At 31.1% G+C, this 18,198-nt stretch overlaps 1 protein-coding gene across 2 annotated transcripts in view; it reads right to left on the bottom strand.

Moving 5' to 3' along the window:
* Positions 1-3,183: 3,183 nt before the first annotated feature.
* LOC117318696 overlaps positions 3,184-18,198 on the bottom strand; it is a 33,677-nt gene continuing 18,662 nt past the window's right edge. For both annotated transcript variants that reach the window (XM_033873653.1, XM_033873654.1), the window contains 8 exons: positions 15,626-15,697; positions 13,653-13,724; positions 9,168-9,200; positions 7,706-7,738; positions 6,249-6,281; positions 5,670-5,693; positions 4,774-4,819; positions 3,184-3,444 (listed from right to left, as the gene is read on the bottom strand). In XM_033873653.1, the coding sequence (XP_033729544.1) occupies positions 4,801-4,819; positions 5,670-5,693; positions 6,249-6,281; positions 7,706-7,738; positions 9,168-9,200; positions 13,653-13,724; positions 15,626-15,697 (286 nt within the window). In that variant the 3' untranslated portion in view covers positions 3,184-3,444; positions 4,774-4,800. The remainder of the gene's footprint in view (positions 3,445-4,773; positions 4,820-5,669; positions 5,694-6,248; positions 6,282-7,705; positions 7,739-9,167; positions 9,201-13,652; positions 13,725-15,625; positions 15,698-18,198) is intronic.

Raw genomic sequence — 18,198 nt, 5'->3', positions numbered from 1 at the left:
ATTTCATTATGTTTTTATTATGTTTAGTTAGCGAGTATGTATCTTATTTCGCTGTACATCTATTCTGGTATTTTAGGGCCCGTTGTCAAGGAGACACGACACTTTTTAAACTCAGCCTGGTGAAAAAAAATAAGCTCAATGACCTATGGTTTTTTGTTCATTTATTGATACAAGATATCTATTATGGTGCAAAAAAACCTGAACGGAGAAAAGTTTGTTATTCCTTCATTATTTCCTATCATGTTTAATTTGATTTTGCTGTATAATTATATATTTAGAACAGTTGTTGTCACGGAAACAGTATTTTGATCGAGACTAGAATAAACATTACATCTTTGTTTTATTGTATTTTGTTCATTAACTTACATTAGACATACATATGGATACAAAAATGTATCAACAAGAAAAATTAAAGTATCATTCCATTCATTTTTCTTCGTCTTTAATGACCGACTGGTTATCTCAGTATGCTAAATATCTGTGCAATTTTTTGCCAGGGTGGTTGTCAAGGAGACGCTTTTAACTGGCGCTAGGAAAAAATAAGCTCAATGACATGTTTTTTTTCATCATTTATGGATACTAGCCATCCATACGGACATTAAAAAGTACAAACGAAAACAAGTTAGTTATTTCAAAATTGATGAGCCAGCTACCTTAAATAGCAAACTGAGCCATAATTTACCATCATCTAAACCACTACTCCAGAGCAATGGAACAGAAGTATCTTAAGTACCAATTATTAGAATGTAAAATCGCTAGCCATGGGTAATTTGTGAAGCTACCTGCTAATATAGGAAGTTATGCTTAAAATGCAAGTTCCATGTAAGTCATGTGAATCAGGAATAATCCACAAAAATGATCATGCCGTTATGTACCATAGTTTCTTTCGCAGATAATGGGGCCATTGTTTTGACCGGATGTATTTTACTTCATAAACACTTGACATGTTTTATCGATTTGTCAGAGCAGAGCTGATGTCACTGTATCACGAGAAGATGTCATCATGTTATTTATTTATGATAACACGTAAACCTCATGTTCTAGACAAGCATGTTCGATATCTTTATACATTGTTTGTACCGCCCATATCAATGTGGTGTTTGTTCTCATTGGCACGTGATTTGCTGATGTGTACAATTTTACTGGTTTTAAATAAGATTCTTTTTCTCAAATCAAAACAAAACGCCAATTGTCGTATTGTGACGTCACATTTTTCGTGCCATCCTCGGAATTCTTTCATAGAAGAATGAAAAGAATTTTTCGACCAATCACATAAGAGTATTTATCATGAAAACAAAGAAACATTAATTATATACATGTGCTGATGTGTTTCCTGATTTTTGGTTAATTGTCAAAGTGCAAGTTCTTATTCTACCATGAAGATGTCAAACAAAAAGCAATATATATACATGTACATGATTTATATACACAATCGTTTTTAAATACCTATATAAATGTCATACATATGCATTCAATGCCTTCATTGTACGATACATCCTGTCAGATTTTGTTTCTATTCACTTGTACTCGGTCTCGTTGAAAGTCGAAATGTCCTTTTTGGAGTTGAAAAGGTCGAGTGTGACTAAGTTATCAAAAGGCAAACATCCAAATAAACATTTTATTGTGAATATGAACGGTATACATATATTATCACATATAAAAGTGATGATGGTCGGTGAAGCATCTATTCCAAATCCCCAAAACAATGCATTTCCTTCGAGTCGAAAAAAAAATCCCAAAAGTTATTGTAGTCTAAAGGTAGTTAGAGTTAATTCACTTCTATGTCATAAAATGTATCTAGATAACTGATGTTTAGAGCCGGGAGCTCGCGTCTTCCCGCTTATATCTTCTTTCCCGTAAAATATTTGTGCTTTATGTGTGTGTTTACTTGTATTTTCTCAGATTCTCTAGGTTATAAGCGTTGCGTGAATAAATATGTAAAGTAACTTGTTATATTAGTGATTAAATGAAGATATTTTTCCCTGATTTATGTATTTCCCGTATTACACCACCTACTTGGCGTTTGAGGTCGACAAAACATTATATTTGGAAGTTAACAAACAATCACTTGACAAACACGATACATCCAAACGCACAATGTACACGTGTATATTTCGTATCCGACAAATCACACGAAATAAGTACGGAAACGTACACAGTGTAACTACGTGTTTACTATACACTAAAACGTACTTTGTGCAAAGGAAAGAAACCCCGGGCAGGACGCGGTGGTAACTGAAAAATCAAATTGACATCTGTAAAATATAGGTACAAGGATGTACCGAATTTTATTGTCATCGTCGCTTTTCGTTTTTTGTTTTTGCATTTAAAAAAAACAGAATTAAATATATATAAGTCTCCGGGTGCTGTTAAATCGACTGAACAAAGTGAACAAGATATCTCATGTGTTCTATATATGTCTACATGTACGTATATGTAGTGGACAATAGTCGTTGAACCTATGACCATAACATGTGTACACATGTTTTCGTTTTCGATGTAAGTTAAAACAAAAATTGGTAAAAAAAATAATAAAATATATATATATATTTTCTTGTATTATTGCAGCTCCTTACAAATTTGACAGTTCATTAGAAACTTTTAAGACGGGAATGCAATTATAATGGCCTCACTATTGTATAAGAAACTTGGTCGGAAACATAAGTTCAAAGATAAGGATACTTCATACATCACGGTTTATCATTTATCACTTGATTGTTTGTTTACTTTCATATATGGTGTTATCTTGACCTGAAACACCGTGTAGGCGTAAGTAAGTTGGGAACCTGTTAAATCCGAGATAAAGTCCTTTCATTTGTTTACTTACTGTGAGTAACTTTACAAAGATATTAAAACAATGCTCATAACTGCGACAATCCAGGAAAATAAAAACAATCTGCTTTTTGCACAGGAACAAAAACTGAGCGTAAATAAGTGGGAAGCTATCTTTCATAAAACTGGACAAAACCATTACAACTTTCATTATTTGTGTTTATCGAAGATACCCGTTATCGGTGTTACAGACAGCACTCGCGACATCGTCAATTTATTTTCACCTTTTTGTTTGGTATACAATTTTTTTAACAATAATGAACAAATAATGGACAGTGTTTTTCTTCTGCTTTGTAACACATCAGTCAAAAAAAGAGAAAAAAAGACGAAAGAAAAACACGATATGCAGAATTAAGATAAGATATATTTATTTCATAGCAAACTTTTGTGGTAATAATTGTAAGCAATGATGATTATAGATAAAAAAAAAAAAAACGCGTCAAGCTTTATATTTTTGACCAAATTATATGAATATTGGTGTGTTTTACATTTTACAAATGCACTTGAATAGGTTGTATACTCATTACTTAATCAGTCATTCATATGATTATATGTCTTTTGTCTGTTTTCACTCATCGCCTGGATCCCCGTACAGCCTTCAGACAGTTGTACCTGCATAATGATATATCTGCATTAAAAGAACACTATACATGTATGACCCTGGATGCAGGTTAATATGAAGGTTTGTTTACCCGCAGGTATCATATTTCCCTAGGACTTGTCCGAGGTAAATATGAGACCTGAGGGTAAACAAACCTTCATATTAACCTGCATCCATGGGCCATAAATTGTGTATTATACCGAAACAAAATTAGTAATGATTATACTCAAAAATAAACTGAAGATATGAAATATCACTTTTTTAACACAAACCCCTGTGATGCCGGACGCTCAATTGATACGATTCCAAGTTAAGGTGTTATTGACAGCTTCTTGGAAACAGTTGGCGTGTACATTTGTTGATATTTTCGTGTTCTGAGCAATATTATTTTGCAGAATTTTTATCTATTTCTGCTTCTTGACTGCACGAAAACGTTTGAGTTTCTGTTCGTCTGCCATTTGTAAATAACTGGAAGGGAGACAACTCCTCGCAACAGAATGTGGGGATCGTCATTGGGGCACGCAGTCCAGGGAGATAAGATATTTGTCTCCCTGGCTCACGCGCCTCAGGGAGATATGATGTTTTGTCCCCCTTCCACGTGTTGCGTTTCGGCTAATCACAGGTATTGTTATAAACATGGGGTATAATAATATGGATGTATGGCTGTCAAATTATGATTATTATCAATAAATTTTACCTTGGCAAATATGTCATCATAAGATTACTAAAGTTTTAAATATTAGTGCTTAGATATACGGGATACGCTTAAACAATTGGGTACATGCACACAGTTGATCCATAAACCTCAGTAAATGAAATGCTATCCACCTAGTAATTAGAATCTGGATGGCATTTATAGATTTTACATTCAAATATCTCGTCAACGTTACTGAAACAACACAACGGAGCATAGTTAGTTGATATAATACCACATAATTAACACAAGGACCTGAATAAACATCAATTCAATTATCGTTTTGACAGTGTTATTGTAATAAAACATTAGTCGGAAAAGAAATTTACTGACCACAGGCACAAGACGTAACACCAAGTTTCAATCTTCTTCTTATATCAATGGGTATCAAAGAGATTAGTCTGTTGTTTGGTTTAAGTAAAGGGATGTTAGATTAGTTCCAGAGATTATACTGCTGTTTTGATTTAAATATTGTGAATGCTAGATTACATATGTATTTCCACAGTGATTATGATGATATTTTGGTTTAAATTACATGTTTAGCATTGATAATACCACATGAATGATGATATAATAATAGATATTATTAGAATTTAAATAGTTATCATCAAAAGAATCTTCATGAAGAAAATCATTTCATAATCACCTGTTGGTATATGGAATAACAGGTACATCATAATTTACTCTTCTCCCTGAAATAGAAAACAAAAATACATTTTACTTGTTTGTAAATAATTTACTAACGATGTTTGGATTTTCACCCTCACTTAGCTATAACTGTAACAATGAAAATTTGCATAAATCTAGTAGATAGGGTGCCAACGATATCATATAGAATATAGTTCGTGATGATAATCCCTTCGGACAATAATTAGTTATTTACTCATACTAATTAAACGTCCAAACCGGGTGGTGAGTTAAGATGGATATTAACCACATGTGTCCGCAGTTGGTTTATTTCGCCCCTAAATACTCGACAAGAGTAAATGATAAGCTAATCTTGGTGTGGATAACATTCCATGATACTGAGGAGGATAGTTTTACTAAACTTAAACTCACTATCTGCAGCACGTATAGCCTACCTGGTAACATCACTGCAACACATCAATGTTCTAACAGAACGTTTCAATGATACAGTGATCGTCGGATGTTTCACTTTAAAAGGACTGCAGGATGTCAGATATATATACTTTTCATATAAGTATTTTGTTCATACCCAACTTGTTTGACCAGAAATAGAAATTATCTTTATCTTACTTACTCAAGCACGAGTTTAATATCATACTTATAGTTCTCTGATGATATTGAAGCGTAATTATAATCGAGGAACAGCTAAAAAATATATCTAAATTATCAACACGAACATTACTCTCTGATGTGATATCGTTCGCACCCAATCTACTAGACCTATGCAACTGTTTCAAGAATAAAAGATATGCAACCATAATCATTTATTTACAACATATATTTTTTTAATTAATACAAAAATAATCAATTCCTTTTGAGGAAAAAGTAATGAAAATTACGTATGCACGTACTTACTTTGTTTCATTAAGCATATGTATGCTGAAAAGTAAAATGACCCCACGTTAATGCATTTGATTTGCAATGGGAACATTTAAAACATCTTTTTACCAGGAAATTGACACTAGAATTGCTCGATGAAAATATTATGCTTATTTTACAAATTGCATCCGTTTTGAAGTCAAATTAAGTGAAACATTTCGTACGTAATAAAGTAATAATTTCACATTAAGCTGGGACCATTAATATTTTTTAACGATTTGTCCATGTTGATAATATAAATACTCTTAAAAGCAATGGGAATTTTATAACAACGATAGATCATCTTCCTTAAAGACAATTAAATACTTCATAGCTATGAATGTTTACAAAAATAAATTCGACCCGTTCTATGGTTTTTGTCCGCGAAGAGCTTTGATCTTTCATTTCCAATGTCGAAATACAAGCCCCAAAGATATCTATTAAGGTTGCGAATTATGACATATTTTACAAAAACTCATGTACCTTACCCTTAACTTAACATATTTTTAAATGTTCACTATATATGATAGAATGTATCTAATTATTTCAATAAAAACGATCATACAAAATACTTACGCATTCGCCTCAGTCTTAGCCATTTCTTCTTTACTGGGAATCACAAAGATTAATATGCATTATCAAAGAGCATATATGTATCAAAATCGAGTAAAGGGTTTGTTATTTGCGTATTCAATATTGATCATACATGTTCAATCTTGTGTTTTTATTCATTTTTATACATTTTCAAAGTTATTTACACAATAAATACAATATCAAAACCACAAAAGAAATGCAATACATCATTGATATATAAACATGAAATATACATTGTACTTGAATATAATTAAAACATGGAAACTCACACAATAACATAAAAAAGAGAGACAAAACAACAAAATAAAACAAAAAAAACACAAAACACAAAAAAAACAGAAATAACACACTTACAAAAGAAAAAGATTGTATTTATGTACAGAAAAAAAACATCAAAATAATGTACAGACATATATAGTACCTAATCAAAAACAACACAAAATTGTGTAATCCTAGATCAGCACTCGAAACCCATCCAAAGTAGGCCACACTCATCTAAAATCATGCATGATTGATACTGATTCAAAATGACTTAGAATTTAAGCGGAACGTTCGTTATAAAAGCAATGGGATATTTGTTATGTGTCTCCCGATTGGAGTGGAGTTTGAGGAATTATAAAAAGTAAACGTGTTACACAAAATAAGGACTTAAAGTGTATTGGACCATATGGTATGCAAACTATTATTAATATTTGATAGGAGTTTACTTGAACACATATTGGAAGAATGGCAGTAACCGAAACCGAGCCCCTGTGACATATGTGCGAGATATATCTCCATATTTTTAGTTTTTAGTTTATTAACAATTTGATATTATTTTATTTGAATATTTCTTATTGGATTTTTTAGAGCACCGAGTCAACTTAAGAGGATTGCACACGGTATATATACATATAAACAATCACATCACACACAACACCCGGAACTCATCGTATGTAACCACGGAATAACAACCGAGGAGTTCCGATTGAGTACAAAGAAACTCCGAAATTATCAAAACTATTATGATTGTTTTTTATTAAATTGATCTTCACTATTTCTAATGACCTTTACCCCCTTTGTTCCAATATTGGAAAATAAGGGTAGTTAAAATATACCCGCTAGTTATGTCACTCTTCCAAGTCCTCAATGGATCTATGTTTATGCCATTATAACACCGATAGATCATTTTCCTAAAAGACAGTTAAAATTAAATGCTATTGAATGTTTGATGAATAAATTGGACCTGTTCTGTGGTTTTTGCCCCCGAAGAGCTTTGATCTTTCATTTTCAATGTCGAAATATATGCCACCAAGATACCTATTAAGATTGCGAATTATGAAATATTTTACAAAAAATCATGTTCTTTTACCTAAACTTTACATGATTTGATGTGTTCGTTGTATATGATAGAATGTATCTAGCCATTTCAATAAAAGAGATCAAAAATATGTACTTACGCACGTGCCTTAGTCTTAGCCATTTCTTCTTTACTGGAAATCACAAAGATTAATATGCATTATCAAAGAGCATATATGTATCAAAATCGAGTAAAGGGTTTGTTATTTGCGTATTCAATATTGATTATACATGTTCAATCTTGTGTTTTTATTCATTTTTATACATTTTCAAAGTTATTTACACAATATATACAATATCAAAACCACAAAAGAAACGCAATACATCATTGATATATAAACATGAAATATACATTGTACTTGAATATAATTAAAACATGGAAACACACACCATAACATAAAAAAGAGAGACAAAACAACAAAATAAAAACAAACAAAAAACACAAAACACAAAACAAACAGAAATAACACACTTACAAAAGAAAAAGATTGTATTTATGTACAGAAAAAAAAACATCAAAATAATGTACAGACATATATAGTACCTAAACAAAAACAACACAAAATTGTGTAATCCTAGATCAGCACTCGAAACCCATCCAAAGTAGGCCACACTCATCTAAAATCATGCATGATTGATACTGATTCAAAATGACTTAGAATTTAAGCGGAACGTTCGTTATAAAAGCAATGGGATATTTGTTATGTGTCTCCCGATTGGAGTGGAGTTTGAGGAATTATAAAAAGTAAACGTGTTACACAAAATAAGGACTTAAAGTGTATTGGACCATATGGTATGCAAACTATTATTAATATTTGATAGGAGTTTACTTGAACACATATTGGAAGAATGGCAGTAACCGAAACCGAGCCCCTGTGACATATGTGCGAGATATATCTCCATATTTTTAGTTTTTAGTTTATTAACAATTTGATATTATTTTATTTGAATATTTCTTATTGGATTTTTTAGAGCACCGAGTCAACTTAAGAGGATTGCACACGGTATATATACATATAAACAATCACATCACACACAACACCCGGAACTCATCGTATGTAACCACGGAATAACAACCGAGGAGTTCCGATTGAGTACAAAGAAACTCCGAAATTATCAAAACTATTATGATTGTTTTTTTATTAAATTGATCTTCACTATTTCTAATGACCTTTACCCCCTTTGTTCCAATATTGGAAAATAAGGGTAGTTAAAATATACCCGCTAGTTATGTCACTCTTCCAAGTCCTCAATGGATCTATGTTTATGCCATTATAACACCGATAGATCATTTTCCTAAAAGACAGTTAAAAATTAAATGCTATTGAATGTTTGATGAATAAATTGGACCTGTTCTGTGGTTTTTGCCCCCGAAGAGCTTTGATCTTTCATTTCAATGTCGAAATATATGCCACCAAGATACCTATTAAGATTGCGAATTATGAAATATTTTACAAAAAATCATGTTCTTTTACCTAAACTTTACATGATTTGATGTGTTCGTTGTATATGATAGAATGTATCTAGCCATTTCAATAAAAGAGATCAAAAATATGTACTTACGTACGTGCCTCAATCTTAGCCATTTCTTCTTTACTGGAAATCACAAAGATTAATATGCATTATCAAAGAGCATTTATGTACCCAAATCGAGTAAAGGGTTTGTTGATATTCAATATTGATCATGCATGTTCACTATTGCTTTTTTTAAATTCATTTTGTATTCATTTTCAATCAAAGTTAATTACACAAGACACACAATACATCAAAAACACATAAGACAAACAATATATCATAGATTTATAGACATGCAATATATATTGTACCTAAATATAATCAAAACATTGATGTTTATGTAACTACAACTACTGATTAACAAAAAAATAAATAAGCTGTTCTATTTTATAAGGGTATTCTATATTTTAATTATGGCTCATCGTTTAACTATAGACAAAAAACGAACAAATAAACAAGCACATACAGCAAAACATAGAAAAACAAAGACAGACAAAAACAAAACAAAAATAAATCATTAAAAAATTTCCCAAAACAAATTAAAGCAAAATAAAATAGCATTTACAAAAGAAAAAAATAAGGTTTTGCATTTAAGCACAGAAAAAACATCAAAAGAAAGCGGACATATATTGAACTTAAACAAAAACAACACAAAAATATCTTAAACGGAACATACCCTGTGTAATCCGATAGCAGCAATATCTTATTTTAATAAACTGAGGAGTGAATATTTAATCGCCATATATAAAAGGAGAATGAATATAACCCATAAGTAAAAGGGAAAAGATAATTTTTCATAATACAGTGTCCTTGGCGAGAAGATTGTTAGAATTCAAACCATTGTAATAAAAGTGTTGTATGTGCTTTTAATTCAAATTGAACATGATTTCTGAGACTATTAAGTTTTAATCTTAAACATTTATCATTGTTAATGTATTGCTTTAATAAAATCAAATTATCTTAATTAAATTTCAATTATTTATTTAGGTGTTTACCAAATAAGAATTCCTGTTTATCATATCTTAACCTGAGTTTTTTTTTATATAATATTCATTATAAGGTTTCTATTAGATCAGATACATTGTCACAGTCCTATAATATGTGTGTTATTGTTTCAGGGTGGTTTTTGCAGGAGGAACAGAAGTTATTGTTTAATTTTCAAATTTTGAATAAAAATGAATTTGTAATTAGTGTTATGTAATGTATTCTGTATTATAGCCATTTAAATTTTTAGTTTGTCGTGATATTGAAGGGAGATACATATATTTGAAAATTGGTTCCATTTTTGTTCAGCGGTAATCTCAGTTCATTTCTACTTAATGTCTTATATATTTCCTGAGTTCCTTTTATTTCAAAGTAATAATGTAAAAAGTTATAGTATGTTAGGTAATACATTGGGTTTTTTTCTGAATTGAATATTTGTTGATTTTTGTTTAATACATTGATTTAAATCACACTTCAGACATTAATGAATGATTTTTAAATGTTTAATTATTTAGTCTCCCCTTTATATAGATTTTAATTAGTAAAGCTCCTTTTAACGTAATCAGGTTTATCCTTACACAGATATTTATACAATAAATTTTTGATTTTTTTTATATGTATACATTGCTAGGGTTAACAAGAAATAGGAACAAATGATTAATCTGTGATACATGCATTATTAAAGAGTTTATAACAACTATTTTACCAATGGGTGTACGTGTTCTTCTATTCGACATATGTATTAAGTTTTTAAATTATTTTAATTTTATTTAATTCATTTTTTGTTTTTTGTCAAAATTCAGTTTAGTAATTTTGTGGAGATCTACATCGTATTTCATTCACTGTAAAGTATATATAGAGGATATCTAACAGTGTCATCAGTAATACCAAATATATTTCACGAGTGGGGCTAATATTTTGATATTTTTCACGAGTGCGCAGCATGAGTGAAAAATATCAAAATATTAGCCACACGAGTGAAATATATTCGGTATTACTGAAGACACTGTTAGATATTCTGTTTATTACATTTTATTACATTTTTTATCAGCGAAAACCCTACCCCGTATGCTGACTAGGACTACAGCGATAATTTGTAAACAAAAAAGTTTCCCCTGTCCAGGTGCTGACATATATGTCGGGTTTTCTGATTGGTCAATTATTTTGGTATTTTCTAATCATTGATTTGATTGGTCAAATCAGTAAAAGTGATATTTTTCACTAGTGAAAAATATCACTTTTATAGAATGAATAATTTTTGATATTTCACTGGGAAAAATGTATTAAATTAAGCTTTTAAATTGTTTTAATTTTATTTTATTAGTTTTTTTTTTGTTTGTTTTTTTTTGGCAAAACTCTACATCTACATCGTATTTCATGCACTGTAAAGAAGTTTAGGTCGAATTAGTAGAGTAGGTATTTTCACTGTACTTTTTACTGCCAATCCATACTTCCGGGTCTTGGAGAAGTTCGTTTTTAAACCAGAGTTATTTGCAAAGAAAGTGAAAGTATTTAGTGTTACTTCTAAAGATTTTTTTGAACCGTCTAAAATAACAAAATAACAGACGGTGTCGTCAGCAAATTGCGATAACAGCTTTTTCTTTTCACTAACAGATATTCATTTGATATCATTATTATTTCTTTAAATTATTGACAAAATTTCTGAACATAATATTAAGATTTAAGAAGAATTAGGGTCGCCTTGACGACAACCAGTTCACCCCTATGTTCAGTGCTGACTGTTTCGTTTTGAGAAAGCTTTATTCATTTAATAAGATTAGGGCCAACATTTTAAACAAAACAAGTTCAGAGTTTTAGAGATGAAGTTCCAAGACACAGAGTCGAAAGTTTTCTTCAAAGTCAATTAGAAGTACAAGTCCAAGTAAGTTGTTGTATTCTGTATCATGAATGATGCCATAAATTAACGTATGTGTTTCACATATGTCTCTGCTAGGGATGAAGCCAGTTTAGTTGTTAATTATTGATTGACTTATGACAGTTTTAAATCTTCCAGCTATTGTACCAGATGATAATTTATTGATAGCATTTAGAAGAGTCATTGGTCACTAATTAGTTAATTTATTACGGGTTTTATTACCTTTTTTGGATGCAAGAAAAAATTCTGATGTTCTATAACTTTAATTTAATGATCTTAAAATAAACTGACCTAAGTAGTTTTAAGAATCTAACTGTGAAACTGTAAGAACTAGGACTTTTATTGTTTTTCATTTTTGAAAGTATATTCCTTAATTTATTTAATGATATTTAATTATTCATAAGCAGCAGATTCAGGTATCGTAAGATTCTAGAAGTAGTTCAAGTAAAACAATCTCAATAATCGGTTTCCGTTGTATAAAGTTCTGTAATAATTTTCATTTTCCTTTAAAATTTCTTTTTGTATTGATATTGTTGTACCATCTTCTTTGCTTAATCTTGCAATTATTTTACTGGTGTAGTTTCTTGATTCTAATCCAAAAAAGTATTTGGTAGGTTTTTCCACCTTCCCGATCCATTTTTCCCTGGAACGTATCATATTTTCTGTATTTTTATATTTTCCTATTTTCTCTTTCTTTTTAGTTTCCAGTTCATTTAACACTGTTATCAGGCCCTGAGTTTTCTAAAAAGAAATTATTTCATTTATTTTTTCCCTTTCATTTCCCCCCTTAATATGACTAGAATACGAAATTGTGTTACCCCTAATTTCCATCAGTAGTGTTTTTAATGTTATACACTGGAATATCATACTGTAGTTTTTATGTTTTTTATTGTAGAATAAATGATTGCTATATATTCCAAATCAAATAATAAGGAGTTGTTGATTTTCAATAAACCTTCCTTTCCTTGTTTGAAGTCAGCGAAAAAGTTAAATGTATGACAGAAAAAAATGACCTGAGCAATAACCTGGTTCAATTCTTGATGGTGATAGACTTGGTAGTTAACTGTCTGATATTAAGATGTAGTCTAATCTGGCTTGTTTTGGTAGATTTTTTTTCTATGCCATGTTTATCTTTAGGTATTAGGGTTTAGTTCTATATTTGTATCTATTAATCCAAACTCTTCATTCGATCTAAAAATGTATTCCTAGCATTCGGGTTATTTATATATTTATAGTTATGACAGTCTAAAGCAGAATCGAAAATTATGTTTTTCCAAAGTCCGCTATGATATTTAAAAGTTCTTCATAAAAAACCGGTTGGTCAGTGGTGGATCCATATAGGGGTATCAATGTTAGTTTCTCGTGTTCACTCTCGTTACTAAGGTAATAATTAAACGCTTATTGAGGTTTTGAATTTTGTTCTGCTTTGAACTTTAACTTGTCAATGCAAAATAGATGCCACATTTAAAAGCTTTAGAATGTATAACTACAAGTATGATGTGTAGTAGGATATTGGGTTTTTTTTTCTCCATAAGCAGTTGCCAGTATGATTATTATACCGGATTTGACAACAGTACTAAAGTAATTTTTATTTGTTTTGGTTCGGGCGGAAACTTTTTGTTGTTTTCAAAATGGTCGTTTGGGGCGTAAAAACATTACTGTGATATACTTACTGATGATGGCATGCGTTTACGTCATCGCGTCCACGGTGGTTATGTCCATATGCACATCTAAAATAACTGTTACTGTAAAGAACAAATAAAATTGAAAAATGTTAGATGGGATACATACTTATATTAGGTTATACATAATGTGTTTTCAATATCGGCTTAGTTATAACGTTGTAAGTCCAAACACCATGATAAATACACGAATTGGAGGTTATTTTTGGAATAACTATAATGACATTGGTTCAACACACACTTATCTGCCCGTATAATATGAAAATATAAGTCGGAAAATTGCATCAGACGTTTATTCTTTCACAGACCTCCTCATAGGGTAAAAATATTGAGAACGAGTACAATAAATATGTACGTTGTATGTAAATCAAATGACTAGAAACGAATGAGAGTAATACTTTTCCATAAATTCAAACAAATTAATGATAATATAGCTGCGAAAGGTCACCAATTAGAAATGTGTGTTATGGTTAAGGTTAGGGTTAGGGTTATGGTGCCGGAAATATGGGTACACAGACTTATATAGTCAAAGAATAGTAGGACTTAAAAAGAACATCCTTGAGAACCTCCTTCAATACGAGGCCCACAACATATCAATCAGCCCTCGTAACACTAATTTAGTGAAGGATTCTTGTGTTTAGAGTTTGTATGTATCTCATAGTATATAAGAATTTTACTCTAAATTAATCAGTCCAAATTCTGTTATTCTGTCAACCGGTTAGTTATGTATGAAACCTGAACCGAGTTTTTCTTGTTTGCTACTGTGTGCTCTTGAAGTCTGTCATGTGTTGGATTGATGTTATAGAGATAACATGCAAGTTGAAAATGAGTTAAGAGGACAACTTGGACAAATGAGGACAGGGTGTAGCTTATTAAAACACTAAGTATCTTCGTTTTTTGGCAAAACTCTACATCTACATCTTATTTCATGCACTGTAAAGAAAAAAAATGTGCTTCCCCAGTTTAGGTCGAATTAGTAGAGTAGGTATTTTTTACTTCCGGGTCTTGGAGAAGTTCGTTTTTATACCAGAGTTATTTGCAAAGAAAGTGAAAGTATTTAATGTTACTTCTAAAGATTTTCTTTGAACCGTCTAAAATAACAAAACAACAGACGGTATCGTCAGCAAATTGCGATAACAGCTTTTTCTTTTCCCTAACAGATATTCATTTGATGTCATTATTATTTCTTTAAATTATTGACAAAATTTCTGAACATAAGATTAAGATTTAAGAAGAATTAGGGTCGCCTTGACGACAACCAGTTCATTCCTATGTTCACTGCTGACTGTTTCGTTTTGAGAAAGCTTTATTCATTTAATAAGATTAGGGCCAACATTTTAAACAAAACAAGTTCAGAGTTTTAGAGATGAAGTTCCAAGACACAGAGTCGAAAGTTTTCTTCAAAGTCAATTAGAAGTACAAGTCCAAGTAAGTTGTTGTCTTCTGTATAATGAATGATGACATAAATTAAACATATGTGTTTCACCTATGTATCTGCTAGGGATGAAGCCAGTTTAGTTGTTAATTATTGATTGACTTATGACAGTTTTAAATCTTCCAGCTATTGTACCAGATGATAATTTATTGATAGCATTTAGAAGAGTCATTGGTCACTAATTAGTTAATTTATTACGGGTTTTATTACCTTTTTTGGATGCAAGATAAAATTCTGATGTTCTATAACTTTAATTTAATGATCTTAAAATAAACTGATCTAAGTATTTTAACTTGTCAATGCAAAATAGATGCCACATTTAAAAGCTTTAGAATGTATAACTACAAGTATGATGTGTAGTAGGATATTGGGTTGTTTTTTTTCTCCATAAGCAGTTGCCTGTATGATTATTATACCGGATTTGACAACAGTACTAAAGCAATTTTATTTGTTTTGGTTCGGGCGGAAACGTTTTGTTGTTTTCAAAATGGTCGTTTGGGGCGTAAAAACATTACTGTGATATACTTACTGATCATGGCATGCGGTTACTTCCTCGCGTGAACGGTGGTCATGTCCATATGCACATTTAAAATAACTGTTACTGTAAAGAACAAATAAAATTGAAAAATGTTAGATGGGATACATACTTATATTAGGTTATACATAATGTGTTTTCAATATCGGCCTAGTTATAACGTTGTAAGTCCAAACACCATGATAAATACACGAATTTGAGGTTATTTTTGGAATAACTATAATGGCATTGGTTCAACACACACTTATCTGCCCGTATAATATGAAAATATAAGTCGGAAAATTGCATCAGACGTTTATTCTTTCACAGACCTCCTCATAGGGTAAAAATATTGAGAACGAGTACAATAAATATGTACGTTGTATGTAAATCAAATGACTAGAAACGAATGAGAGTAATACTTTTCCATAAATTCAAACAAATTAATGATAATATAGCTGCGAAAGGTCACCAATTAGAAATGTGTGTTATGGTTAAGGTTAGGGTTAGGGTTATGGTGCCTGAAATATGGGTACACAGACTTATATAGTCAAAGAATAGTAGGACTTAAAAAGAACATCCTTGAGAACCTCCTTCAATACGAGGCCCACAACATATCAATCAGCCCTCGTAACACTCATTTAGTGAAGGATTCTTGTGTTTAGAGTTTGTATGTATCTTATAGTATATAAGAATTTTACTCTAAATTAATCAGTCCAAATTCTGTTATTCTGTCAACCGGTTAGTTATGTATGAAACCTGAGCCGAGTTTTTCTCGTTTGCTACTGTGTGCTCTTGAAGCCTGTGTTGGATTGAAGTTATAGAGATAACATGCAAGTTGAAAATGAGTTAAGAGGACAACTTGGACAAATGAGGGTAGGGTTTAGCTTTTTAAAACACTAAGTATCTTCGTGGAAATAGATTTGAGTGTTTGGAATAAAACTATTTCGGTTTATAATAAGTAAGTGTTGTTTTGTCATTTCGTAACAACAGTAAGTATGAAATATAATTAATTGAATGGTTAACGGGACTAGATGGTTCCATGCTTATTTAATAACGTATAAAGCATGTATACGAATTAAATGTGTGTAAAACGTTATTTGATTATTAGATTTAAAAGTGTCCATAACATGTTTTAATGAAAATATAAAAATATGAAACGAAATAGGAACGGACTAGTCATTAATTAATATCACCATCTTTGGCCGAGTGTAAACAATTCCTTTTCGCATGCGGGATGCCGGAAACTAAAAACATCATAACAAAGATGGCGAACTCCCGAACTCAGCAGAGGGGACAGTGAAAGCATATCAGTAAAACAAAAGACAGGTTAGTTGACGGCACTTAACTTCGATGTTTCGTAAGTTAACTGTCGTTTAGGTCTACATGTAAGTGATGTATGATGTATATTACATGTAAGTGTAAATGATTAAAGCTGATATCGAAATGTAGCTAAAGAAAGACTATGAATGTGTTAATACGACAGGAATCTCTGGGTATAGGCCTCTACCGAGTCCGAAATGGACATAGGAATCGAAAGGGGCGCCCATGGGGGAATTTATGGTAGGAAAAGACCAGGGGCATCTCTAGTCTTACATTAAAAAAGCCAAAAAAATATAGAAAATACCTATATATAAAGTCATTTTATAGCTATTTCTGACTATTGTTTAAATATCAGACTAGACACGCCTCAGTGACCAGAGGAAAAGAAGAAACTCATAATAAATAGGTCAATAGAGGCCATATTTAGAAAACATTTATATAAGTAATATCTTCTGGATGCAAAGAAAATACTTCAGTTATTGTGTCGTAGAATTATGGAATAGTTTCTGTCGATGCTACATGTAGATTCGAAATAATGTTGGATATCCCTACATACTTATACAATAATAGTCATTCCATTGAGAACTGTGCTGAATATCATGATTTGTATATTTATTGAGGTGGACAAATTGAGTCTGATTACAAGTTCTGATCTGTATCACTTTGTTACATATGTCTTCATGAGTGATGAACAATCAGTTTAAAAACAATCGATTGACTAGCTGTCTGTAATCTAGAGCTATCAACCGATCAATTTTCGGTTATAGAATTGTTAGATTTAAACAACGAATAAAAGAAACTGGATAATAAATATTTTTTTTTCTGGCTAGCGACTTCCGATTGTAACCGGAAAAGATTATAAAATCAAAAAATTCTGTAAATCAATTTTGTGAATTGAATGATTATGTTTTACTTGTATACGGATTGATACTGGTATTACTACCAGTCATTTCAAGCCTTGAATGTCTTTTAAGCAAGTAAAAAGCAATCAGTAATTGGATGGATCGATCCGATAAATAATTACAAATTATTTGATGACAAATCCGACAAAGGATCCTGAAGGGCCCTCTTTGCATTAGAATAAATGACTGCTATAATTTAATATAAGGCATAATATAAGCACTTTTCCACATTTTGTAATTGGATATCACAGGATAAACAAAACAGTCTCAGTGGACAGTAGTGCTTAACAGGGTGAAAAGACCCACACATCCAGGGGCTCATCAATCTGATAAAGACAAAGTAGGAATATCTAAATTAAAACC

The sequence above is a fragment of the Pecten maximus genome, unplaced genomic scaffold, assembly GCF_902652985.1.
Source record: "Pecten maximus unplaced genomic scaffold, xPecMax1.1, whole genome shotgun sequence".
Taxonomy (NCBI): Eukaryota; Metazoa; Mollusca; class Bivalvia; order Pectinida; family Pectinidae; genus Pecten; species Pecten maximus.
This window is presented reverse-complemented; position numbering and strand designations above follow the sequence as displayed.